The sequence below is a fragment of the Mus musculus genome, chromosome 7, assembly GCF_000001635.26.
Source record: "Mus musculus strain C57BL/6J chromosome 7, GRCm38.p6 C57BL/6J".
Lineage (NCBI taxonomy): Eukaryota > Metazoa > Chordata > Mammalia > Rodentia > Muridae > Mus > Mus musculus.
Genome location: NC_000073.6, coordinates 29600211 through 29625675, shown reverse-complemented (window position 1 = coordinate 29625675; position 25465 = coordinate 29600211). Strand labels below are relative to the sequence as shown.

The window sequence follows — 25465 nt, the reverse complement described above, 5'->3', positions numbered from 1 at the left end:
AAAATGTAGTGGATTTGGTCTAATGTTGCTTATATTCTAGTATTAATTTGGGTCCCCAAAGCTGTTTGCATGAAAGAGTCCACATGTAAGACACCGAAGGACCCTATCCCCAGTTAATTCTGATTGGTAAATAAAGATGCCAGCAGTCAATAGCTTGGGAGAAGAGACAGGTAGGATTTAGGTTTCCTGTGCTTGGGAGCATGAGGAAGGAAAGAAAGAGAGCTACCATGCCTTAGAAGAGTGTGCAGGAGAGAGACAAGAGCCACCATGGGGTAGAGACGCAAAGAGCAGCCTAGGGTCTAGGCCATGAGAACATGGTGCAGAGTACTGACTAATTGGAGATAAGAGCAGCCAAGATGGAACATAGAAATTAGTAAGTGGTAACTCGGAATTATCGGTAGAAGGTAGATTCTATCAACATGGAGGGTAGACAGTTGCCTAGCTATTGTGCTGCTTAAGGCATATTAAAATATAAAGGCTGTGCATGTGCTTCATTTAGGAACATGAAGCCACTGATGTGAGTAGTAACCCCACACCAGGATTTATTAAAATTTATAACAACAATTGGCTCCCGAGATCAGGGTGCCCCTGACAAGGAAAGCTTTGTGTATACCAAATGGGTGCTATGTAACTTTGCTCCCCAAGTTAATTGGTCAATAAAAGGTTAAAGCCTGTGATTGGGCAGTAGATAGAGGCAGGTGAGTCTTCAGCTACCTGGCTGGGGGTTGCAGGGAGAGAGAGAATAATAAAGGACACAGAAGTGGAGGAGGCAACCATGAGGGTAAATGGATCATGTGCACATGGCCAGGGAAACAACAAGTAACAAGGGACATTATGGCTGGGAAATAAGTTAGAATAGCTCCAACCCTGCCCAATTTAGGCTTACAGCTTGGAAATAATATACCTGGATTGAGGGTCTTCTATATGGGATAACTAGACTTTAATTCCTTTTGCAGTATCCTATATTATATAAACCCAACATTTGATACTTTACTGGTCTTATACTGATGTCTGTGGTTTCTTCTTCCAGCTCACTAGAGAGCACCTGCATTTTGACATAAGAATGACAAGGAAATTCCCCCCACACCCACCCCACAAAAGAAAGCTTCATGGAACTTCACTTTCAGTTTTTCAGGGTCACTGCCAGTTAATTCAGTGGTATGCTTGAGGCTCTAGTGGTACATATGACAAAAGTCTTTTCTAAACCAAAGACATGCTAATTGTGGGCTCCCTGGCAAGTGATCTCATTAGTACTGTAACCACATGATATTCAGCTGATGTTGCCTCTAGACTCCTCTAACAGCCTTTTTTGCATACTGGTGAAGCCTGGGAGAGTTTATGGAGTACTGAGCAGGGAATGTCTTGTTTTACCAGAATCATAAGGGCAATTTGAGATGCTTCATAGGTTTAGTTATTATTTGCAAGCCTTTAATTACCTTTTATTATCTTTATCTTAATTACTTTTTATTATTTTAATTACTCTTATTACCTTGGTATTCGTGTGTCTCCTGATTCATGTAGAGTCTCTCGATGTGAAACTACTCAGAGGCACAACCTGGATCCAGGAAGCAACCATACCATAAGAGAGGATTCTTGGATAGAATCTGTGTTCATAAGATGGGTGAGCAAGTGGATCCTCCCTTGTCCTCCACAGTCCCACCACAGCGTCTGTTCACATGATGTGTCTTGAGCTGAGATGGAGGTTTCATCAGACATTAAACTCATTGACACACTGATTTGAACAGTGCTGTCTTTGAAACTGTAAGAAATTGAAAGACCCCCGAGGTGGGTAGTCAATCAATCTGAGGAGACCCTCTCAAGGACCAGCGAGACCACGATTCGGATGCAAACAGCAAGAGGCTTTATTGAGAACACGGGTACCCGGGCGACGCAGTCTATTGGAGGACTGGCGCGCCGAGTGTGGAGTTTTTACCCTTTTTATAGGGCTGGGGCTGGGGAGCAAAAAGCGCGGTTACAGAAGCGAGAAGCGAGCTGGTTGGTTAGTTCGAATAAGGCTTGGGGTATTTCTCGGTCATTTGGGGAAACTGAGGTGGGACTTTTTAGTTTTAAACAATGTCTATTTTCAAGAAATGGGTATGGGAGGGGTACGAGGAAAGGGTCTAATGAAGGTTCAACAATGGGCACACACCTGGTCAGAACATTGGCAGACACACAGGTTCAAGGAGTGGCCAGAGCACTGTGCACCTCTATTTTTCTAAATCAGTGAAGCTAGTTCTGCTAACACTGACGTCTGAGAGCCATCTGTTCTTGGCCCTGAGCCGGGGCCCAGGTGCTTGACCACCGATATTTGGCCCCTGTCCCAGTATTATTCAGCCTTAATCTTTAACTGTTAATCTTTAACTGAACTTTCTTGTAACTTTTGAGAACTCAGCTCTGGTACTTTTTCATGCCTTGCAAAATGGCGTTACTGCAGCTAGCTTGCTAAGCCTGATGGTGGGGTCTTTCATTCCCCCCTCTTTCTGGAAACTGAATAAAATCTTTTATTCACGTGATTCCACTTCTTCTGGATCTATTGATTTGAGTTGGTGATACTGTTGGGTCAAAACCAGGGCCTGCACTACCGAAATTCTGTCTTTTACAAACTGGACCAAGCGGTTGAGAATACAGGGTCCGAAGAGTAGGATTAATAAAAGTATTATTAAGGGGCCCATAATGGTGGATATTAAGGTCGTGAACCATGGGGACCTGTTAAACAGTCCCTCAAACCACCCTTGTCCTGATTTGAACAATTTTTGTCTCTGGTTCAACCTTTCTCTTAGCTTTGCCATGCTATCTCTTACTACGCCAGTGTGGTCCGCGTAGAAACAGCATTCTTCTTTTAGGGCAGCACATAATCCTCCTTCTTTTAGGAACAGTAGATCTAATCCCCTCCGGTTCTGTAGGACCACCTCAGACAACGAGGTCAGAGACTTTTCTAGGGCACTGACTGACTTTTTTAAAGCCCCAAGGTCTGTATGTATGGCTGCCTGGAGCTGCTCGAATTGTTTGGTGGCCACTAGGGCTGTAGTCCCGGTTCCTACTCCTGCAGCTATGCCGCCCATAGTAAGTCCTCCCAACAGCAGGGCCAGAGTTAATGACACCGGCTCTCTTTTATATTTGGTTTTTCTCTCAAACTGGCCATAAACATAACCAGGGGAGTGGTAGGTCACCTTTGGCCAGAGCTCAACCAGGACACAGTAATCGGTGGTGAGGTCGAGTACAGTGGTAGATAGGCAGGGAGTGAGCCCGGTGTTGCAGGCCCAAATGGTCCCGGCGGGAGCAGCCAGATAGTAGGACCCGTCGCTCGTCTTCTGGGTGGTATTACACAGGGCCTGATGGGTTTTGGGAACTGCTCTTACGCAGAGTCCCTGTCCGGTCACTTCGGACAGGGTCAGCTTGTGTTGGGAGGCCACGGAGCAGTTAGCTGGGGCAGAGGTATGGTTGGAATAAGTACCTAGGACGGCAACCCCTTCGTAGTAGGGGGGTCCCGCTACCAGACACAACCAGCACTCTTGGGTTTTGTCAGGACTGGTGAGGTTGAGAGCTTGGTAGGCTCCATCTACCAGGTTTAGCAGCCTGTCTCCCGTCCCAGGTTGTTGAGAAGGTGGGGCAGTCTCAGGGACTATAGAGGCTGCGCCTGGAGGAGGAGGCTGAGGAGGCCTGGGGAGCATGATCTGCACGGGTCGGGAGGGGGGTAACTGGTCAGTGATCACGGGATTAGGCCCAATGGGGACGCGGGGCCCTATATTGAGGACCTGGCGGGTCAAAGAGAACCGGGTCACCGGGTCGGTCCCTGTGGATCGGTACAGTCTTAGTCCCCATACTTTGGGGCCATCCCAGCTGGCCTTTTTTCTTCCCCCGGGAGTGCGACACCCGAGTCCAGTCTCATCCCAGTCGTCCCCTATTAAATCGCACAAGTCAAAGTACAGTTTAGGAAAGGCATCGGTCATTGTCCCCAGGAGGGAGGTAGCATTAGCTGTTTGTCCTGTCATTAAGTTGGTAACTCTCCAAGTAACATTGAAGACCTGATGAGGGCTGTCATGTTGTACTGATACTCCTGCCCTTATTAAGATCCCCAGGATTATTAGGGGGCCCCACGGGTTAATCTTATCTTTAAGGGGTTTTGAGAACGCTGGACCTTCCATGTCGGTCCTGATGCTGTTCCGGCCGGAGGGGTTGTCGCCGCTTTTACGTGAGCGGCGTGGATCCACGCAGCGATGCCGTCTACTTTGAGAGCGGTGGGGGTGGTCAGCAGGACGGTGTAGGGTCCTTTCCAGCGAGGTTCCAAGTTCTTAGTCTGGTGCCGGCGTACCCACACGGTGTCGCCGACACGGAAGGGGTGTGGTATCACTGGCTGGTCCAGCTGGTCCTGATAGGCAGCGGCCAGTGGCTTCCAGACCTCTCGTTGTACTGCTTGGAGGGCCTGTAAGTGAGCTTGGAGAGAGGGGCTATTAGTAAACTTTGACATTTCAGGATCATGGAAATTAACAAGGGGCGGGGGCGCCCCATACAGGATTTCATACGGAGTGAGTCCATGGGGGCCCGGAGTGTTGCGGGCTCGGTAGAGGGCTAAGGGAAGTAGGAGTACCCAGTCTCTAGTGCCAGTTGCAAGCGTTAATTTGGTCAAAGTCTCCTTGATTGTCCTATTCATTCTTTTTACCTGACCTGAACTCTGGGGTCTGTAAGCACAATGTAGTTTCCAATCAATCCCCAGTAGCTTGGCCACCGACTGACTTACCTGGGAGACGAAGGCAGGCCCATTATCAGTCCCCAACACTTGGGGCATTCTAAACCTTGGAAATATTTCTTCCAGAAGTTTCTTGGTCACTATTTTGGCAGTCTCATGTTTGGTTGGGAAGGCTTCAACCCAGCCAGAGAACGTGTCCACGAATACCAGGAGATACTTGTACCCATACAGTCCGGGCTTCACTTCAGTAAAGTCAATTTCCCAATGGGTGCCTGGTCGATGTCCTCTTACTCGTGTTCCGGCCCTGATCTTAGTCTTACTGGCATTTACTTGGACACAGGCTTGGCATGATTCCGCCACCTCGTGGAGGATCTTATCTTTATTTAGCATGTAATAGGGGCTTTTTTTCCTGTCTAGAAGTGCCCTCATCTTCTGATAGCTAAGGTGGGTGAGCTGGTGAAGGAAGTCTAATAATTCAAAGGTGAACTGGTCAGGCATCACAGGTTTACCTTGCAGGACCCAATATTTTTTCTCTCTATCATATGTGGCTCCCAACTCTTGTAGGTTCTTTATATCTGTCTCAGTATAATGGAAGAAGTCTGGAGTGTACGGGGTTGAGGTCTCTATGAGAAGTGAGGAGGCCTTTGTGTCAGTCCCCATGGCTGCTTCCCGGGCTGCCTGGTCCGCCATTCGGTTGCCTTTAGCTTCAGCACTATTGCCTTTCTGATGTCCTGGGCAGTGAATTATACTGAGTCTTTTGGGCAGAAAGAGAGCTTTCAGTAAGGCCAAGATTTCGCCCTTGTTCTTGATCTCCTTGCCTTCTGAGGTGAGCAACCCACGTCTCCTATATATTTCTCCATGGACATGGGCGGTAGCAAAGGCATAGCGGCTATCAGTATAAACATTTAGCTTCTTACCTTCTGCCATCTTTAGGGCCTGGGTGAGTGCTATTAGTTCAGCTCGCTGGGCGGATGTCCCGGCTGGCAACGCCTTGGCCCAGATTACCTCGGTCTCGGTGGTCACCGCTGCTCCAGCCCTACGTTGTCCCTCTTGCAGGAAGCTGCTTCCATCTGTATACCAGGTGTGGTCGGCGTCTGGGAGGGGCTGGTCCGTGAGGTCTGGTCTGGTTCCGTGTGTCTCGGCCAAGATCTCGAGGCAGTCATGGTGAGGCTCTTTCCCCGGTAGGGGGAGCAACGTAGCCGGGTTTAGGGCTACCACCGGTCCGAACTGGACCCGGTCCGTATCTAGGAGCATCGCCTGATAGTGGGTCATGCGGGCGTTGGATAGCCAGCGGTCAGGGGGTTGCTTGACTAGTGCCTCTACTGCATGGGGGGCCAGGATGACTAGCGGCTGTCCCATGGTTAGCTTGCCTGCATCTTTTGTCAGAACGGCAATGGCTGCTACCATCCGTAGGCAAGGGGGCCACCCAGCTGCCACTGGGTCTAGCTTTTTGGACAGGTAGGCCACCGGCCGACGCCAAGGTCCCAGTTTTTGCGTTAGGACGCCTTTGGCGTAGCCCTGCTTCTCGTCAACAAAGAGTTCAAAGGGCTTAGTCAAATCTGGCAATCCCAGGGCTGGGGCAGTTAGAAGAGCCTGTTTGATTTCTTGATAGGCCTTTTGCTGGTCTGGGCCCCAATTAAACAGAGTCCCCGTTTTGGTGAGAGGGTACAAGGGGGCTGCCATTTCTGCAAACCCAGGGATCCAGAGGCGACAGAAGCCTGCCGTCCCTAGGAACTCCCTTAGTTGTCGAGGGGTCTTCGGAGTAGGCTGCCCCATCACAGTCTCTTTTCTGGCCTCAGTCAGCCATCTCTGACCCTCTTTTAGAAGATACCCCAGATACTTGACCTGTTTCTGGCAAATTTGGGCTTTCTTGGCCGAGGCCCGATACCCGAGGTTCCCTAGGGTTTGTAACAGGGCCCGAGTACCTTGTTGGCAGTCGAGCTCAGAAGTGGCGGCCAGCAGTAAGTCATCCACGTACTGTAGCAGGATCAAGTCTGGGTGCTGGATCCGGAAGTCTGCTAGGTCTCTGTGCAGTGCCTCATCAAACAGGGTGGGACTGTTTTTGAAACCCTGTGGGAGTCTGGTCCAGGTCAATTGTCCTGAGATTCTCATCTCTGGATCTCTCCACTCAAAGGTGAAGAGAGGCTGACTGGTGGGGTGGAGTCTCAGGCAGAAAAAGGCATCCTTTAAATCAAGCACAGTGTACCACTGGTGGGACGGTGGGAGCCCGCTCAAGAGGTTGTAAGGGTTGGGCACGGTGGGGTGGATGTCTTCCACCCGCTTGTTGACTTCTCTCAGATCCTGGACAGGCCTATAATCATTAGTCCCTGGTTTCTTAACGGGTAGCAGGGGCGTGTTCCAGGGGGACTGGCAGGGTACCAGTATTCCCTGGTCCAACAGTCTCTGTATGTGGGGCTTGATCCCCAGTCTGGCTTCTTGTGACATGGGGTATTGTTTTATGGACACGGGGGTAGAGGTTGCCTTCAGAGGTATGATCAGAGGAGCTTGGCGAACTGCCAGTCCCATGCCCCCGGTTTCCGCCCAGACCTGGGGAAAATCAGAAAGCCAGGTGGACCCTAGAGAAACATCCGGCTCTTTTGAGGTCTCATGTAGCCGATATTCATCTTCTATGTTTAGGGTCAGCACTTGCAGGGGCAGTCCCATTGGTCCCATAACCTGAGCTCCTGATCCCTCGAAGTGGATTTGGGCTTTTAGTTTAGTCAGCAAGTCTCTTCCTAGCAGAGGATAGGGGCAGTCTGGTACATGGAGGAAAGAGTGGGTGACCTTACCGGTAGCTAGATGTACTTTGCGATCCGTGGTCCAGCGATACCGCTTTCCTCCAGTAGCCCCTTGGACCCAGGCAGCCTTGTCACTTAGGGGTCCAGGATTTTGGGTCAGCACGGAGTGTTGGGCCCCAGTATCTACCAGGAAGGTGACGGGTTGCCCCCCGACTTTGAGGGTTATCCTGGGTTCAGGGGGGGGCTCCTGACCCTGACCTCCCTAGTCACCTAAGGTTAGGAGGGAGGTCTGGGGCCTCAGTCCTCGGGGCCCTCGTGGCTTCTTTGGGCAGTCCTTAGCCCAGTGTCCCTTTTCTTTGCAGTAGGCGCATTGGTCCTTATCAAGTTGGGGCCTCCTCCGCTCTCCCCCCTGTCTATCCTGTCTCTGACCAATAACTACAGTGGCCAAGAGCTTGCTCATCTCTCTATGTCTTCTGCGGTCCCTTTCTTTCTCTCTCTGCTCATCCTCTGCCCTACGGCGTTCTTCTTTTTCCTCTGTTTCTCTCTTGATACGTTCCTCTCTTTCTTCCGGGGTTTCTCGCTTATTAAAGATCTTTTCAGCTTCCCTCACTAAGTCTCCTAAGGTCTTGCTCTTTAAATCTTCTAACCGCTCTAACTTTCGCCCGATATCCGGGGCAGACTGCCAGATGAATGACATAGACACATTGGTTTCTTGCCCTGGGTCCTCAGGGTCATAAGGAGTGTACCTGCGATAGGCCTCTTTGAGTCTCTCTAAAAAGGCTGAGGGAGACTCATTAGGTCCCTGGGTTATCCCTTTTACCTTGGCCAAATTGGTGGGACTTCTGCCCGCGTTCTGGAGACCCGCTAAGAGCAACTGGCGATAGAGGACTAGGTGGTTCCTACCTTCTGTAGTGGTGTAATCCCAACCGGGGCGTTCAAGGGGAAAAGCAGCATTGACTTCATTAGGCAACTGAGTGGGGCGTCCATCATTGCCCCGGACTGCCTTTCTAGCCTCTAGGAGCACCCGCTGCTTTTCTTCTCCGGTCAGCAGGGTCCCCAACAACTGCTGACAGTCGTCCCAGGTGGGCTGGTGGGTGATGAGGACGGACTCAATCAAGGCCGTCAATTTACCTGGATCTTCAGAAAAGGAAGGGTTATTATTTTTCCAATTGTATAAATCCGAAGAGGAAAACGGCCAATACTGAAGCTGGCCATCTCCCCCCATGCGGAGTGGAAATGCCTGGGAGGTGGTGGAGTCCACTGCGGGAGGGTCTCTCCTTCCCCGCAGTCGAGACACCATGGGAGAAGGGGGGGAAACCTCGGAGGTGGTGGCCGCCTCTTCTTCGTCGTTCTCCCTGGCAGAGGAGGAGGGTTGTGCTCTGTACGGCGGGGGGTCCTCTGTGAGAAGGTCAATGAGGGGTCCGCCGCTATCAGGGAGAACCTGGGGCTTAGGAGGTTTGGACTTTATAGAGGGGGTAAGGGCAGGGTAAAGGGCAGATCGGGACGGAGGTTGCGCAGAAGGACCGGGCGGGAGGACGGGAGCTGTCGGCAAGGGAGGAAGTTTAGGAGACACAAACGGTTTGACCCACGGAGGGGGGTCATAGGCAAGTGCCTCCCAGGTGACGATATATGGGACCTGATCCGGGTGTCCGTGGGGACCAGGACAAAACACTCTAGACTTAACCTGAGAGATAATACTTAAATTGAAAGTACCATCCTGAGGCCATCCCACATTGAAAGTTGGCCATTCAGCGGAACAGAAGGTAATCCAGCGCCTCTTCCTGACATCCACAGACTGGTTGGATGCAATGCGCTGGACATCTCCCCAGTGCTGCAAGGTTAAACTCAGAGGGGTAGTTACGGTCTGTCCCATGATCTCGAAAACACTTAAAGACAGAAGAAAACTAACGAAGAACAAAAGAACAACAAACAAGTCAGACGCGCGGCGCGGCTTCGGCGTAAAACCGAAAGCAAAAATTCAGACGGGGGCGGGAAGTGTCTCTGTCTCTCGTCCCCCAACAAAGCCACGTACAGTGGCGGAGCTCCAAAAAGTCCGACTCGGGTAGGTTAACTGATACAGAATGGGCCACAAAACGGGCCCCCGAGGCCGCTGGGACGTCTCCCAGGGGCTGCGGCCGGGAATACGAACTCGTCAGTTCTTCCGCGGAACCGCCAGATACAGATCTAGTTAGCTAACTAGTACAGACGCAGGCGCAAACATTGGATGCCGGCACAAACACGCACGAAGACAGAGACAGACACGAAACGACCGCTGGCCAGCTTACCTCCCGGCGGGGGGTCGGTGGTCCCTGGGCAGGGGTCTCCAAATCTCGGTGGAACCTCCAAATGAAAGACCCCCGAGGTGGGTAGTCAATCAATCTGAGGAGACCCTCTCAAGGACCAGCGAGACCACGATTCGGATGCAAACAGCAAGAGGCTTTATTGAGAACACGGGTACCCGGGCGACGCAGTCTATTGGAGGACTGGCGCGCCGAGTGTGGAGTTTTTACCCTTTTTATAGGGCTGGGGCTGGGGAGCAAAAAGCGCGGTTACAGAAGCGAGAAGCGAGCTGGTTGGTTAGTTCGAATAAGGCTTGGGGTATTTCTCGGTCATTTGGGGAAACTGAGGTGGGACTTTTTAGTTTTAAACAATGTCTATTTTCAAGAAATGGGTATGGGAGGGGTACGAGGAAAGGGTCTAATGAAGGTTCAACAATGGGCACACACCTGGTCAGAACATTGGCAGACACACAGGTTCAAGGAGTGGCCAGAGCACTGTGCACCTCTATTTTTCTAAATCAGTGAAGCTAGTTCTGCTAACACTGACGTCTGAGAGCCATCTGTTCTTGGCCCTGAGCCGGGGCCCAGGTGCTTGACCACCGATATTTGGCCCCTGTCCCAGTATTATTCAGCCTTAATCTTTAACTGTTAATCTTTAACTGAACTTTCTTGTAACTTTTGAGAACTCAGCTCTGGTACTTTTTCATGCCTTGCAAAATGGCGTTACTGCAGCTAGCTTGCTAAGCCTGATGGTGGGGTCTTTCAAAATTAATACATGTACGATGTGTATGAATTACCCAGTGTTATGCTCTATTACAGGAGCAAAATAGCTCTAAGACAGACACAACTGTCACATTCAAGTTGTTTTCCAAAACTCTGATAGAAAAATTGAGAGACCAAATCTTTTAAGTTCAGTCTCCATTTTAAACTCAGGTAAATTAACAGGCTGGTACCTAGCATTAGTTTCCAAGTTGCCCCCCCCACAACAAAACCTGAGCCTAGCTCCAGTCTCTAGGCTTATCCCCAACAAGGCCAGGGTCTCCAGATTACACCCTCAACAAGACCAGTGTTTCCAGGTTATTCTCCCAACAATCCTGCACCCCCAGGTTACAAGCCCACCCCTTGCCTAATAGCTACCAATGCAGAGGGGAGCAGAAATTAAATTTATGATATGACTCCCAGCACCAGCCACTTATGTTAAAGACCACAGTGCCTTTCCAATTAGATACATGCACACTTACCTCCCAGTTGCTGCTTACTATATATAAAGCCTTGCCCTGATAGATAGAGCTCCCCTATCACTAAAACCATTCTGCATGACAGTGGTGTGTTGGGGGTGGGGCCCAAGCTAGCTCAAATAGAATAAAGATGCTGCTGTGAGTTGCATCAGATCAGCTCCTGTCTGTTTTTTGGGAGGAGGATTAGTAACATTTCCCTGGCACTACAAAGTCACATTAGGAAACTAAAATTTGAAATAATTTTTTTAAAAAAGGTTGATTGAATCAAATAAGTTATGCTGATCTCACAGAGTGAGTTTTTTACAAATATTTTTGGAATATATCATAACAAAGATATTCTTTTGTTGCAGGATATTTGATCGCACTCTGAACCCCAAGTTTGTGTTAGTTACTGGGGGGGAAAACCCTGTTTCTAGCTGTGTTGTGGCTCAGCCCTTAACACACACCTTTAATTCCTCTGGCTGGAAATACACACACATCCTTAACACACACCTTTAATTTTATAAAAACATGTCTGTTTCATGTCGATTTTGATGTTTGTGGTGTTTCATTGTGACCTCCTTAGTTTTAAACAGGATTTCAGTGTTTACTGTTGGCCTTAAAATGTCCTACCCAGTTTTTTTTTTTAACTACTGTGACAGAATTCTAAAGATGGAATCATTTATAGATAACCAGTCTTAAGTTAGGAAGTTCAGTATCCAAGTGCCTTCCCCACAACCTCACAGAGACCAGCTCTTACATAGGAGACCCTCCCTATTATAATGCCATATATCCATCAGGAGGAAACCTTTCTCATGGCTTTGTCTAATTACCCCTTCTCTGGAAGGCTTCACCTCCAGATAGACATAATACATGACTTGGCAGGGTTTCCAAATGAACCTTCAGGACCACATTTGAGCGTAAAGCAGTCCTTTGTTGCTTTCAGAAATCTCATTCCACTCATGCTCTGGCTCTGATGCCCACTCATTCCAGATCACATTCCACCAGCTTGTGAGAAATCAGGGGGCAGGGTCACTGGCTGGTGGTCTCACCCTCACTTTGGTGATGAGCTTTTAAGGTCCTGGCTCAGGCTACTAACATTATCATCATCAAATACCAGAGCCTGTAGTCATAATGATCTTGCTGAATTCACAAGTCGACCTAAAGGGACCACGTCCCCTGTGAGACCCCGACTTAGAGCGTTTCTCCCTAGAAGGTAAAGCCCCTGGACGTTCCCCAAGCTTGTTTTCCTTGATCTCTAAAAACACAGCCAGAAAGAAGCTTTTTGTTCTTTATAGCCAGCAAAAAGCCTTTTTGTTTCTTAGCCTTACAGCCAGAGATGCAATAATTGTAATTTTACCAAGGACATCCGGGCAGAGAAGAACACTCCTCCCAACTCTTCCCAACTCCTCCCAGCTCTCCTCCCAACTCTTCCCAACTCCTCCCAACTCTCCTCCCAACTCCTCCCAACTCTTCCCAACTCTTCCCAACTCCTCCCAACTCTCCTCCCAACTCCTCCCAATTCCTCAGCTAGCTGTTAAAAGCCCCTTACTGTCACCACTCAGGGTCGAACTCTCCTGCCCTGCATGGCTCGAGCAGTTCATCCTCAGCTAGCTGATAATAAAACCTCTTGCAGTTTGCATCAGGTGTGCTTTTCTCTCTAGTCATTGGGGTGCTGGCCAGCTCATCCCGGGACTTGAGCAGAGGCCCAGCTTCTGGGGTCTTACGTCCCTAGATTCCCCTCTATTTCCTGATCTTCCATCTCTCTCTTTTTTTTTTACCACCTCCTTTTCATCTCCCCTCCCCTTTTTTTTTCAGTCTAGGACCCCAGAGGATACAGTAATGCCTCTCATATCTAGGGTGTTCTTTTCTCCTCAGTTAAACCTTCCGGATTGTCTCTTATGTGATTTCAAGGTTCGACGATCAAAACTGATGGTCACAGTGGTCTTACTGAACAAATTCCTATTTCTTTGGGTATCACCTGTCAATAAAAAAATCCTGTGGCAGGAAATAGGAGGTGTGGCACTGGAAGGAAGAGAGAGGATTCTGGGAAATGGTGAGAGGTGTGTGAGATTCTTGAGCTAGACACTGAGGAAGAAGTGGGCTGGGACTGAAGGAAAGGTAACTAACCAGGAGGTAGATGGATTTAGGTTAGATTCAAGGGAGATTTGCCCCAGGAATGCTGAGGAGAGGGAGGTCAGAAGACAAGGAAGAAAGCCAGCTGAACCCAGGCTAGAATAAAAGGAATAATAAATTAAGAGAATGTCAGGGAGCAAGCCAAAGTTTATGGCCTAGGCATTTATTAATAAATAATTAATAAATATGTAGTCTCAGGGTTGTAATTCTTTTTTATTTTTACATTCAGGTCTTGTGAGCAGGGAAGTGCAGTGGGGGATTCAGCCACTGCTTATGCTTTCTGGAGACTGGCAGCTGCAGTTGATGTCCCAAACCCATCCCTTCCCCACAAGTTGGAAAGGCAAATATCATTCTCCTCAGAAGGCCTTGCTCTTTTTATTTGGAAGGAGGTGTGAAATTTCTGGTTCCTTTAGAGATTCAGTCAAGTCATGAGACGTTGTTCTGGAAACTGTCTTATGAGAGGATGTTTTGCTAAGAACAGATGTGTTTTTCTGGAAAGCTGTCTGGTGAAAGTGCATGTGATATTTTGCTGGAGCAGATGCTTGAACACAATTGTCAGACCATCTTGGATTCTTCTGTATTGAACTGCCATTGCTGATCCCTGAATGATGTTTGTCAGTGGATCAAGCTAAACTGCTGCTGCTGATTCGTGTGAACTGAACTGCTGATATCCGGACAATGCAAATTGGATTCTCTCAAAAAACAACAACAACAACAAACAACAAACAAGCAAGCAAACAAACAAACAAAAACAAAAAACCTATTTCTAAACAGGTCCACACACTCCCTCTTTGCCCTAGTAACCTTTCCTTTCTACTGCTTCTGGTGGGTGGTGGGCAAGAAGAGAGGTTAAAGTGTGTTTAAGAACCCTTAGTAAAGTAGATTTTGAAAATTATAGAGGTTCCTCTTCCCAGCATCCTTTGCCAAGCATCCTTCCCTAGTTCTGGACCCTGGATTGTGTCAAGTTAGGGAAAGCTAGCTGAGTGCTAGGCATAGACATGAAACTAGAACACATAGTAACATATCTCTCATGGCACATGCTAAGAGAGGTGGAAGGCATCTGAGAGGAACATCACAGGTGGCCCCAGTGTCACAGGCAGGAGCGAGGGAGTGAGTGTGTACCTCCACATGTCCTAGAGCCAATGCTTCAGATGAGAAATAAAGTTAGTGCTAGTGGGCTGTGTTCTAGACATTTTTTTCAAGTGCCTTAATTGAGAAGCTTCATGTGATCTTCACAATAGCTCTGATGGGTAGGGGCTTGGGAAGGGGTAATGGTCATCTCCACTTTCCAGACTAAGGAAATGGAAGATCAGAAATAAAATATTCTTCAAAAGATTCTTCAAAGATTATAGGGAGATGTTACTAAGTAAAAGGTCATAGGTCCCTCTATGGAAGGACCAGAGAAAAGCTAACCAAAACTCTTAAGTATTTTATTGCCATTCTTTCTCAGGGGAACCTAGGCATTCCTTCATTCAAGGGGATCTGGGTTGGAAACTGGCTCAAGTCTAGAAATTGGTTCATAGGCCTAGATTTTCTTTGCCATGATCTAGTGTAGCCTGTTTCTCCTGTCCACCCTCCATATATTTGAGATTTTTTTCTACTTACACGGATCAAACAAAAATACAATATGTTTCTTATCTATTTCAGGCCTGAAAATACCACAGTTAAATAGCCAGCACTAAAGGACCATACAAGTCAGACTCCATTAAATTCACTTCACCCTTATAGACACTGCTTTGTTTGTGCTGCCCTCTATGATAATTACAATCATCTTGCCTTTGCTGATTCAGTGCTGTGCCACCTGGCCTCTTAATTGAACCTTGGGGTTCAATTAAGCCCATTGCATTTAATTTATCCAACTGAGCAGCAATGTCTCCAACCCTAACTAAGGTCTGACACAAGGAAAAGGGCAACAATAAAGCCCTTCAAATGTGCTGGTATCTCTCTCACCATTTTGTGTCTTATAGGATTCATGAAGGGTATGTTGTCTGGGCCTTCCCATGGTGGAAAGTTAGGTTTACACAGCATATCCACTCTAGCATTGCAATTTTCCTGAGCCCTAAAATCCCAGCACTAAGCCAAGGGATATCAGGCATCTCCAGCTCCTTTTCAGTAAGCTATCCCTTGACAAATGCCTCAGCCAACCATTCAAGCTTTTGACCTTTAAAAAAAAAGAAAACTGTGCAAGCGTTCATATTAAACCTAGAATCTCCACTCAGAGGGCTGAAATCAATAAACTCAGCCTGGCCCAGTTTTATGTTCCTTTCTCCATTATCCCACACCCTTATACTCTATTCTAACACATATTGCCAAGACTTCTGCTTGACTGAGTTAGCAAAATCATTAAGCTCTTTAGAGATATAGTGCACTCCCCAGGGATTGTATTTTCTACCTCCTGTCTAGGAGCCTGCTTTGCCTTCGATCTGTTTTTGTTTGTTTGTTTGTTTGTTTGTTTGTTGTTTGTCTAGAAGCAACTATAGATAAGCCCTGAGGGACATGAGTATGGTCACATCTGGCATCTGTGTAGGGAAACTCACTGATGGGTTAGCAGACAATGAAAGATTAATTTCCACAGTCAACGGTGGGAAAGGTGATATTTCAGAGGGCTAGGGTAGGAGTACATTTTCGGAGGATAAAGAGACTTCTTCCTCAGGTCAGATAAACCTTTGAGAATCTGGGAGAACAAAGTTCTCAGCTTCAGTTCAGCCCTTCCACATGAATCTGTAGCCTGTTCTTTAACAATTAATGCCCTTACTTTAACCAGGGCTTGAATTTTCACTATAATCCTGCCAACCTTGCAATGAGAGCTTTGGTTTGATTTTCTGAAGCTTGAGCTTTGTAGCTTCTGTAGAGAAGATTCTCTTCTGGGGCACACTCAGAAAACATTACACTGTTTATACACAACTGGAGCCAGTCAGTTTTATCACTGAACTCACTGCTGTCTTCAGTGTTCTGAGATGATAGAAGTTAGTTAATTTTCATCACAGAGCTCATACTTTTCCTTTGTCAGTTTATCCAGAAATGCTAGGAGCAACAAACAAGCCGTATCATTTTTCTTATTTTCCACAAATTGTCAAAAGTTTTATGAACAGGGTCACCAAACCCATTACCTCCCACAATTAGTGATTCTGCATAATCAAATAAATTTATTATATATAATCATATATATAATATACCAATATATAACCTAATAAATATATATAAGTATTGGAATAGCATAATAACTGTCTACCAACAGAAGGTAGATGGTATATGCCAGAATCTCAAAGAAGTGGACTCTAATGCCAATGAAGGAATGGACTTGCTAGAGAGGGCAAGAGCAAGCAGGCAAGGAGGGCAAGCTTCCTTGCTCCACGTGTCAGCAGAAGGTGTAGTCCAGATGAAAGATGGCTCTTACCACCTCAAGATGCAGATTACAAGTGGATCTTCTCATCTAAGAAAATAATTCCTCACATGTGTGCCCAGCCACTTGCATTTTTAATGCAATAATTAATTACTTATAGTAAATACATGCTTATTTGTATTCATTACATATTACATATTAGTATTAATATATAATATAATTGTATATAAATTTATACAGTATAATTATATAAATATAGCTGGGCGTGGTGGCACACGCCTTTAATCCCAGCACTCGGGAGGCAGAGGCAGGCGGATTTCTGAGTTCGAGGCCAGCCTGGTCTACAGAGTGAGTTCCAGGACAGCCAGGGCTATACAGAGAAACCCTGTCTCGAGAGAAAACATATATATATATATATATATATATATATATATATATATATATATATATATAAAATAACTGTCTACCAACAGAAGGTAGATGGTATATGCCAGAATCTCAAAGAAGTGGACTCTAATGCCAATGAAGGAATGGACATGCATACCATGAGTGTTCTTTTGCAATTGGGTTACCTCACTCAGGATGGTATTTTCTAGTTCTATCCATTTGCCTAAGAATTTCATGAATTCATCGGGTTTTTTTGTTTGTTTGTTTGTTTGTTTTTGTTTTTTAAATTTTTTTAGATGTACTTACTTATTTTATTTATGAGTACACCATTGCTCTCTTCAGACACACCAAAGGTTGGCGTCAGACCCCACTGCAGATGGTTGTGAGCCACCATGTGGTTGCTGGGAATTGAACTCAGGACCTCTGGAAGAGCAATCCGTGCTCTTTAACCACTGAGCCATCTCTCCAGCCCGAATTCATTACTTTTAATAATGGAGTAGTACTCCATTGTGTAAATGTACCACATTTTCTGTATCCATTTCTCTGTTGAAGGACATCTGGGCTCTTTCCATCTCCTAGCTATTATAAATAAGGCTACTATGAATATAGTGGAACATGTGTCCTTATTACATGTTGGAGCATCTTCTAGGTATATGCTCAGGAGTGGTATAGATGGATCCTCAGGTAGTACTATGTCCAGTTTTCTGAGGAACTGCCAAACTGATTTCTAGAGTGGTTGTACCAGCTTGCAATCCTACCAGAAATGGAGGAGTGTTCCTCTTTCTCCACATCCTCACCAGCATCTGCTGTCATCTGAGTTTTTTTATTTTAGCCATTCTGACTGGCGTGAGGTGGAATCTCAGGGTTGTTTTGATTTGCATTTCCCTGATGATTAAGGATGTTGAACATTTCTTTAGGTGCTTCTCAGCCATTCGATAGTCCTCAGTTGAAAATTCTTTGTTTAGCTCTGTACCCCATTTTTAAAAATAGGATTATTTGATTTTTTTGGAGTCTTACTTCTTGAGTTCTTTGTATATATTGGATATTAGCCCTCTATCAGATGTAGGATTGGTAAAGATCTTTTCCCAGTCTGTTGGTTGCCCTTTTGTCCTATTGACAGTGTCCTTTGCCTTACAGAAGCTTTGCAATTTTATGAGGTCCCATTTGTCGATTCTTGATCTTAGAGCATAAGCCATTGGTGTTCTGTTCAGAAATTTTTCCCCGTACCCATGTGTTGAAGGCTCTTCCCCACTTTCTCCTCTATAAGTTTCAGTGTATCTGGTTTTATGTGGAGGTCCTTGATCCACTTGGACTTGAGCTTTGTACAAGGAGATAAGAATGGGTCTATTTGCACTTTTCTACATGCTGACAGCCAGTTGAACCAGCACCATTTGTTAAAAATGCTGTCTTTTTTCCACTGGATAGTTTTAGCTCCTTTGTCAAATATCAAGTGACCATACTTGTGTGGGTTCATTTCTGGGGCTTCATTTCTATTCCATTGATCTTCCTGCCTGTCTCTGTACCAATACCATGCAGTATTTTTTATCACTACTGCTCTGTAATACACCTTGGGATCAGGGATAGTGATTCCCCCAGAAGTTCTTTTATTGTTGAGAATAGTTTTTGCTATCCTGTATTTTTGGTTATTCCAAATGAATTTGAAAATTGCTCTTTCTAACTCTATGAAGAATTGATTTGGAATTTTGATGGGGATTGCATTGAATCTGTAGATTGCTTTTGGCAAGATGGCCATTTTTACTATATTAATCCTGCCAATCCATGAGCATGGGAGATCTTTCCATCTTCTGAGATCTTCTTCAATTTCTTTCTTCAGAGACTCGAAGTTCTTGTCACACAGATCTTTCACTTGCTTGGTTAGAGTCACGCCAAGGTATTTTATATTATTTGTGGTTATTGTGATGGGCGTTGTTTCCCTAATTTCTTTCTCAGGCTGTTGATCCTTTGGGTAGATGAAGGCTACTGGTTTGAGTTAATTTTATATCCAGCCACTTTGCTGAAGTTGTTTATCAGCTTTAGGAGTTTTCTGGTGGAATTTTGGGGGTCACTTAAGCAAACAATCATATCATCTGCAAATACTGATATTTTGATTTCTTCCTCTCCAATTTGTATCACCTTGACCTCCTTTTGTTGTCTAGTTGCTCTAGCTAGAACTTCGAGTGTTATATTGAATAGATAGGGAGAGAGTGGGCAGCCTTGTCTAGTCCCTGATTTTAGTGGGATTGCTTCAAGTTTCTCTCCATTTAATTTGATGTTGGCTACTGGTTTGCCGTATATTGCTTTTACTATGTTTAGGTATGGACCTTGAGTTCCTGATCTTTCCAAGACTTTTAACTAAATATTGTCAAATACTTTTTCAGCATCTAATGAAATGATCATGTGTTTTTTTCTTTGAGTTTGTTTATGTAGTGGATTATGTTGATGGATTTCTGTATATTGAACCATCACTGAATACCTGGGATGAAGCCTACTTGATCATGGTGAATGATTGTTTTGATGTGTGCTTGGATTCGGTTGGTAAGAATTTTATTGAGTATTTTTGTATCAATGTTCATAGGGGAGATTGGTCTAAAGTTCTCTTTCTTTGTGTGGTTTAGGTATAAGCGTAATTGTGGCTTCATAGGACAAATGGGTGGTGTTCCATCTGTTTCTATTTTGTGGAATAGTTTGAAGAGTATCGGTATTAGGTCTTCTTTAAAGGTCTGATAGAATTCACCACTAAACCCATCTGGTCCTGGGCTTTTTATCGCTGGGAGACTATTAATGACTGCTTCTATTTCTTTAGGGCTTATGGGACAGTTTAGATGGTTTATCTGATCCTGCTTTAATGTTGGCACCTGGTGTGTGTCTAGAAATTTTTCCATTTCATCCAAATTTTCCAATTTAGTTGAGTATAAACTTTTGTAGTAGGATCTGATAACTTTTTTGGATTTTCATGCTTTCCGTTGTTGTCTCCCTTTTCATTTCTGATTTCAATAATTTGGATACTGTCTCTGTGCCCTCTGGTTAGTCTAGCTAAGGGTTTATCTATTTTGTTGATTCTTTGTATAGTTCTTTTTTTTTTTCTATTTTGTTGATTTCAGCCCGGAGTTTATTTCCTGCAGTCTACTCCTCTTGGGTGTATTTGCTTCTTTTTGGTTTTTTGGTTTGGTTTGGTTTGGTTTGGTTTGGTTTGATTTTTTCGTTTTCTGAGACAGGGTTTCTCTGTGTAGCCCTGGCTGTCCTGGAACTCACTTTGTAGACCAGGCTGGCCTCGAACTCAGAAATCCGCCTGCCTCTGCCTCCCGAGTGCTGGGATTAAAGGCGTGCGCCACCACTGTCCAGCGTATTTGCTTCTTTTTGTTCTAGAGCTTTCAGGTATGCTGTCAAGCTGCTAGTGCAAGCTCTCTCCAGTTTCTTTTTGGAGGCACTTAGAACTATGAGTTTTCCTCTTATCACTGCTTTCATTGTGTTCCATAGGTTTTGCTATGATGTGTCTTCATTTTCATTAAATTCTAAAAAGTATTAAATTTCTTTCTTTATTTTTTCCTTGACCAAGGTTTAATTGAGTAGAATGTTGTTCAGCTTCCATGTGTTTGTGTGTCTTCCTTTGTTTTTGTTGGAATATAAAACCAGTTTTAGTTTTTGGTGATCTGATTGGGTGCGTGAGTTATTTCAATCTTCTTGAATCTGTTGAGGCATGTTTTGTAACCAATTATATGGTCAATTTTGGAGAAGGTACCATGAGGTGCTGAGAAGAAGGTATATTCTTTTGCTTTAGGATGAAATGTTCTATAAAAATCTGATATATATATAATATATATATATTGAATATCATATATCAAATATATTATATATAAAATAAATGTGTAATAAATATATAAATAAATAATTATTATTTAATGACCATTAGATATAATTAACTAAATTGACAACCAAGAATAGTCTACTCCTTTTCAACCTGACACACAGTTGTATCTCATCTCCTATCTGTGTAGGGACAGAGATCATACTAGTGAAAATCACCATCAATGCTGGGAGTGGAATGACCTTCAATCGTGGTGTAGATTTCTTTTTGAGACAGGGTCTTTGAGTAGCCCTGGCTGTCCTAAAACTCACTTTATAGACCAGGCTGGTCTCAATCTCACAGAGATACACCTACCTGAGCCTCCCTAGTGCTGGGACTAGAGGTGTGTACCACCATTGCCCAGCCATGGCACACACCTCAGAGTGCTATATGCATTATGTTATTGCGCATGTTATCATGTTATCATCCATGTATTATTCAAATGCTGTTTTCTGTGTCCCCATATCTAGTTGCAATCCTTATTCTAAGAATCTCCTGTCTCAAAGTTATGTAAACATTGCTCCCCAATTATTACCTGATTGGTCGATAAAACTAGCTGAAGTGGAAACTTAAGGGTTCTTTGGAAAGTCAGTTGTGTTGGATGGTGTTTTGCTGGGGCAAACACAAATGAGTGTTTTCCTGAAGTGGACACAAGTGAAAAGACATCTTGTTAAGCAGACATATGGAGGAGTGTTTTGCTGAAGCAGACACAGGTGAAAGGCTAAGGCAGACTTGTGAAGGAACATTTAGATGAAGCAGACACAGGAGAAAGCATGTTTTGCTAAAGCAAGCACATGAAAGGACACATGATGAGGGATTCTTTGCTAATGACACACATGTATTGGTCCACCTTACATTGCATAGTTGAGCTCCATTGTCAGGACTCCATAGAGAGAAACACACCAAAAAACTTCTGGTGGTGAGCCGCAGCTTCTTTTTTTTTTTTAATGGAATCTTGCCACTCTGCCCCTTCCACATTTGTAACAGACAGCTAGAATGTCTGGGAGGGAATGGGGTACCTCAGGCCCATTCTTTTTTTTTTTTTTTTAGATTTATTATTTATTTTTATGTGTAAGTACACTGTAGCTGTCTTCAGACACACCAGGAGAGGGCGTCAGATGTCATGACAGATGGTTGTAAGCCACCATGTGGTTGCTGGGATTTGAATTCAGGATCATTCAGAAGAGCAGTCAGTGCTCTTAACCACTAAGCCATCTCTCCAGCCCCCGGGCCAGCAGGTTCTTGCCACTTCCTTGGACTCTGGCTGATTGGCAGAGTGATGTCAGCTGAGACAGATGCATGTACTGAGGCAAGACACTTGCTGAAGTAAGACCCATGGAGGGCACATGATGTTTGGAGGGAATATAAAAAGGACCCAACAGACTGTGACCGATGCTGAGCTTGAGGCTTGCTTATAGAACTTTCTTGACTTGCTTGCATAGCTAAATGCTTGCTGGTCTCAGGTGTTCAATGATCTTTGCTTCACTGAGAACTTCTGGATTCCATGCTGGTCCCTCCTCTTGACTCATGCCAAGGCTGAGGCCTGGCTGTCTCTGTTAGGTACTGCCATCGCTGCTGATTTGTGTTAGCATTCTGACTCTACTGAACTGGACTGCTGGTATATGCATCAAGTATTTGAGAGAAGACTAGCTGCCACTGATGACCTGTGAACTGAACTGCCAATTTCCTGAAAACATAGATGGGATTTGTGACCAAGCCTGCTCAGTCAATCAACGGGTTCTCCAGTGTGGGAGTGAAGATTAAAAAGAAAAAAGACAAAAAAAAAAAAAAAAAAAAAGAAAAGAAAAGAAAAGAAAAAAGACAGACAACATTGTAGTATGACCCCAGTCAATTCTGAGACTGAAGGCAAATTTAATTTTCCCAATCTGCTTTGTATAGCATTTTAATTACGTGCAAGTATTCAGGGCGAGCAGTACAGTAAGAACTAACAAGGCAGTAAAGCAAAGTCCCGTGATTACTCCTGTGACAGGTGTTTAAAAGGGCTTGTCATAATGACTAAAATACTTGAACCCACTTCCTTGTCCAAGCCCAAAATCTTGCCTGAAGCCTACTTCCTTTGTTGCACCCTAAGACTAAAATTCCTGCCTTACCCCACTTCCCTATTATAGCCTAAAGTTAGATTCTTGCCTAAGCAAGAAACTTACTTCCTTATCATGCCCTAATGCCAGATTCCTGCCTGAGCTTATGTCCCTGTCATGGCCAATGTCAGACTCTTGCCAAGCGGCACCCCAAAAGGTTCTCCACAGATTTGCTCCAAAGAACCATTTCTAAACAGGTCCACTTCCCCTGTATCCTTTTTTTCCCCACTACCTCTGGTGGATGGTGGGCTACAAGGGAGATTAAAGCATTAAAAAGTTATTAAAATAGGCTTTGAAAAAAGAAACATTGAAAAAATTAAAGTTACAGCTAGTTGATTAATCAATAACTGATTAGGGCAGAGAATCAAGCTGGACTTCCTCCCAGGCAGGGGAGGGAGTGGGGAGAGTGGGGATAAGTCACGGGGAGAGAGTCCAGGAGACATCAGGAGAAAACACCAGAAGCCCAGAGAGATAGATCTGTACTACCATGCAAGTATCACTTGGATTCTGGCTGTAAGACACCCAGATTAGTTTAGAGGATTAACCTACAATAACCCTGCTCAGTTGTTGTGCCCTTAAATCTTGATGAATAAATATAATAGCCCAGTCTCAATTATTTGGGAGCGACCTGAGTATGAGGAAAACTGAAACACATTCATTAAACGGTCACTAATGGAGTACACCATAGAATTCATACTGATGAAATCATACAAACATGAAGAATGTGGAAAGGCCTTTTATACCTCAGCCCTTGTTGCTAACATCTTTATATGCATTGCATGTTTCATTTTAAGACTCATTCATTTTAAGATTTTTAAAAAGTGTGAGAACTGTCTTAAGATCAACTTAGTATCAACTTTAACATCAACTTATTGTACTTCAGAGAAACCATGAGGATTTAAAAAAAAAAAACTATTGATGTAGTAGGGAAAATGGAGGGGTGACTTGGTGCTTAAGAGTATTTACTGCTCTTCTGAGAACCTGGGTTTGCATTTGGTTCCCAGCACACATTTGGGCAGCTCACAATCACCTGCAACTCCAGTGCCGGTGACTTCAACCAACCCCTTTGTCTGGCCTCTCTGGGCACCTGAGTGTATGTAATGTAGTACATATAAATTCAGGCACACAACTACATACATACACAGAGTTATGTTGTTGTTGTTGTATTAATCTAAAAGAATTTTTAAAGAAAAATTCAAACTCCCAACTTAACATATCCCTAGAGTTTTTCCTTTGTTTTTTAACTTTGTCTTGTATGTGTGCATGTTTGTGTGGTATTCTGATGGCTTCTTGCCAGAGTGATGTCAGCTGATACAGACTCACGTGGAGTTTTGCAAGACAGGTGAGGCAAGACCCATGGAGGACACGTGATGTTTGGAGGGAGGATAAGTAGGACTCAGAGGACAGTGAGAGAGGCTTGCTTGTAGAGCTAGTGTTGCAACACTTCTCGGTCCCTCCTCTTTGCTGATCTTCATTGAGAGAGGCACCACAAAGAACTTCTGTCCTAATCGATTCTACTAGCTTGTGCTGATTTGCCCGAGGCCTGGCTGTTTCTTCTAGGTCGTGCCACTGCTGTTGATTAGTGTTTGTTATCCCAACATTACTGAACTGGACTGCTGGTGTGTTTGTGAAGTATTTTCAAGTGAATCAAGCTGCTGCTGCTGCTGACGATGATGATGATGACGATGACGACGATGATGATGATGGTGGTGGTGGTGATGATGATTCCTGTGAACTGAACTGCTACTTTCCTGAGAACACAGATGGAATTTGCTCCAAAAAAAAATTTCTAAGCAGGTGCACTTCCCCTGTTTCCTAATAACTTTTCTTTTCCACTACTTCTGGTGGGTGGTGGGCTAGAAGGGGGCTTAAAGCATTTAAGAACCATTGTTAAAAGTGGAGTTGAGAAAAATTTGAAGTTACATAGCTCTTCTGACTGCATGTCTGTGCACCTCATGCATGCAGTGCACAGGTGCCCAGAAGAGGGTATAGGATCACCTAAGACTGGAGTTACAATGACTGTGAGCCACCAGATGGGTCCTGGGAATTGAACCCAGGTTCTCTGGAAGAACAACTTGTGTGCTTAACTGCTGAACTACTTCTCTAGCTCTTTTATTTTAAAGACAGAACTTCTTAAAGAACCTGAAACTTTTTGATTGGGCAAGAGTAGCTGACCAGCAAGCGCCATCTTCCTCCCAAGCACCGGGGATATGTTCAACACCCAACTTTTTATGTGTGTTTTGGGAGAAAAATATTCAGATCCTCTGTACAGCAACCACATTACTGACTGACCCATCTCCAGCCTCATTGTTTATAGTTTTGAAGAGCACAGGACACTTATCACTGAATGCTCCACATCCCAGATTTTAAACAATTTCTTTGTGGGTGGGTCATTGTTATGGTTTAAATAGGAAATGCTGCTCAAAGGCTTGTTTGTTTGTTTGTTTGTTTGTTTGACAGAGGGTCTTTCTATGTCACTGTGGGTGTCCTGAAACTCTCTACGTAGACCAGGCTGGCCTTAAACTTATAGAGATCCACCTGTCTCTGCCTCCTGAGTGCTGGGATTAAAGGTGTCAGGCTTCATATGTTGATTATGTAGTAACCAGCTATTTCTAGTGCTATTTTGTGAGGTTCTTTGAACTTTAGAGGTGGCACGTAGCTGGAAGAAATATGCGACTAGGATGGATCTTTGGGGTTTTCTTCCCCAGTCTCTTCTGTCTTCTCTCTGCTTCCTA

The 25465-nt window shown here is 44.9% G+C and overlaps 1 protein-coding gene across 1 annotated transcript; it reads right to left on the bottom strand.

Annotated features, from left to right (window-relative positions):
* Positions 1-3095: 3095 nt before the first annotated feature.
* Positions 3096-6199, bottom strand: Gm45978 (predicted gene, 45978). The gene is made up of 2 exons (XM_017312419.1): positions 5605-6199; positions 3096-4434 (listed from the first exon to the last, which is right to left on the bottom strand). The coding sequence occupies exons 1-2, from the start codon at positions 6092-6094 to the stop codon at positions 4085-4087; spliced, it is 840 nt and encodes a 279-aa protein (XP_017167908.1). The 5' UTR covers positions 6095-6199; the 3' UTR covers positions 3096-4084.
* Positions 6200-25465: the final 19266 nt, after the last annotated feature.